Source organism: Corapipo altera, unplaced genomic scaffold, assembly GCF_003945725.1.
Source record: "Corapipo altera isolate COAL_440 unplaced genomic scaffold, ASM394572v1 60974, whole genome shotgun sequence".
In the NCBI taxonomy this organism is placed as follows: domain Eukaryota; kingdom Metazoa; phylum Chordata; class Aves; order Passeriformes; family Pipridae; genus Corapipo; species Corapipo altera.
Window position 1 is genome coordinate 3,918 of NW_020886657.1, and position 1,814 is coordinate 5,731.

At 63.0% G+C, this 1,814-nt stretch overlaps 1 protein-coding gene across 1 annotated transcript; it reads right to left on the bottom strand.

The window, feature by feature from the left end:
• Nucleotides 1-216: 216 nt before the first annotated feature.
• LOC113941288 (SLAM family member 9-like) lies at nucleotides 217-1,769 on the bottom strand (the record flags this gene model as incomplete). The annotated part of the gene is made up of 2 exons (XM_027632449.1): nucleotides 217-1,201; nucleotides 1,518-1,769. Coding segments are annotated over 2 exons (368 nt in total), but the record flags the coding sequence as incomplete, so codon positions are not given.
• Nucleotides 1,770-1,814: the final 45 nt, after the last annotated feature.

The following is a 1,814-nucleotide window of genomic DNA, read 5'->3' on the forward strand; positions in this document are numbered from 1 at the left end:
TGGGAGAAGGGAGAGGGACTCTGGATGCGACCCCGCAGCCGGGAGTGAGACGGGGAGAGACTCGGCCCCTGGGAGGGGAAGGATCGGCAGCACCGGGAAGGGGCGGCTGGAGGAGTTTTGGACTCCAACCTCGCCCTTGCCCCGCGGGTTTCCACGCCAGGAACTCATCCCGTGGTCCTGCTTTCCTAAGGGACACGAGGGTTCAACGGGGGAAAAACGAGAAGCGGTTTTATTTTTGAGCTCTGCGACAGGTTACAAAAACTCGGGAGTTTTGCCCCCAAGGAGAGTTTTGCAGCCCCTGCAGGCTCAGCCTGGCTCTGCAGCTCGTGTCCCACCGAATTTTCCCGTCCCCGTTTTTCCCACCGATCTCTGTGGGAACAGCCGAGCTTTTCCAGATGGACTTAAAGCCGAATTTGTGGCTGGGAGGAGGAGGAGGCAGCCCCCTACCCCCTGCCCACAGCAACTCTTGGTTCCCTGTGGAAATATCCCGTGTGGGGATGTTGGAGGTGGCCTGGATGAGGGAGCAGGGCTGGAAAATCCGGCTGGACCCAGTCTGGGGTGTTTTATAATCCCAGCTGTGACAGCAGGTCTGATGTGTGGACCACGGCGAAGGGAATGGAAAATAAATTGGGAATAAAGCCCTTTGGAAGGGGTTGCTGCTGGAGACTGTCACGGGGCGGATCCACTGCTGAGGTGGAACAGGAACCAATGTTTTTGTACCTCCTCGACTTCCCTCTTCTGTGCCCACAGAAAAATAACTGAGCTGCCTCCCTGGAAACATCTGCAAACAACCACTTCTCCCAGCGTGGGGGCAGGTGCAGGGAAGGGCAGGGCAAACCCTCACCCCTGTGCCTCTAAGGTGGTGTAAAAGCCCCAAATTCTGTCAAGAGTGGAACCCTGGGGCTGCCCAGGGAGGTGGGGGAGTCCCCAGCCCTGGGGGTGTCCAGGGAAGGCCTGGATGTGACACTGAGTGCTCTGGGCTGGGGATGAGGTGGGGATGGGGCGCAGGGGGTACTGGATGGGCTGGGAGGGCTTTTCCAACCTCAGGGATTCTGGGATTCTTGGCTGGACAACCCCCCCGAGGCTCAGGGTGGAGCTCCTCGCTTGTCTCTGCAGTAGAACACCAAGAAAACTCCGGCGAGAGCCGCGGCTTCGGCCACGGCCACGGCCCCGACCCGGGCCAGGCTGCTGGAGGGGGGCCCTGGGGGGAGAAAAGGTCCAGTGAGAACATCCCCGACTAGATCTGCCCCTTATCTTTGAGTGCCCCTTACCTGTGCACAGATCCCTCCTCAGCCCTCTGGGTGCCCTTTACCTGCACAGGGGTCCCTCCCCTGCCCTTTGGGTGCCCCTTCCCTGTGCACAGGTCCCTCCCCTGCCCTTTGGGTGCCCCTTCCCTGTGCACAGGTCCCTCCCCTGCCCTTTGAGTGCCCCTTACCTGCTCACAGGTCCCTCCCCTGCCCTGTGGGTGCCCCTTACCTGCACACAGGTCCCTCCCCAGCCCTCTGGGTGCCCCTTACCTGCACACAGGTGCCCGGGCGAGACGGTGACGCTGCTGTTGCTGATGGGGTTTCGTGCCCGGCACGTGAGGGACACGGAGCCGTCCGGGGGTGACTCCTCCAGCAGCACCGTGGGCCCCTCTCCCCGGGGCTGCTCCCCCACGCTCCAGCCGTAGGAGACGCTGCCCAGGCCGGGGCCGGGCGCGGAGCAGCGCAGGGCGTAGCGGCAGCTCCCGCCCGAGCAGTTCTGGGCCTCGCAGCTCACCCGGGGCTCTGCCAGCTCCCCTGGGGGAAGGAGGGCAGGGGCTGTCAGGAAAC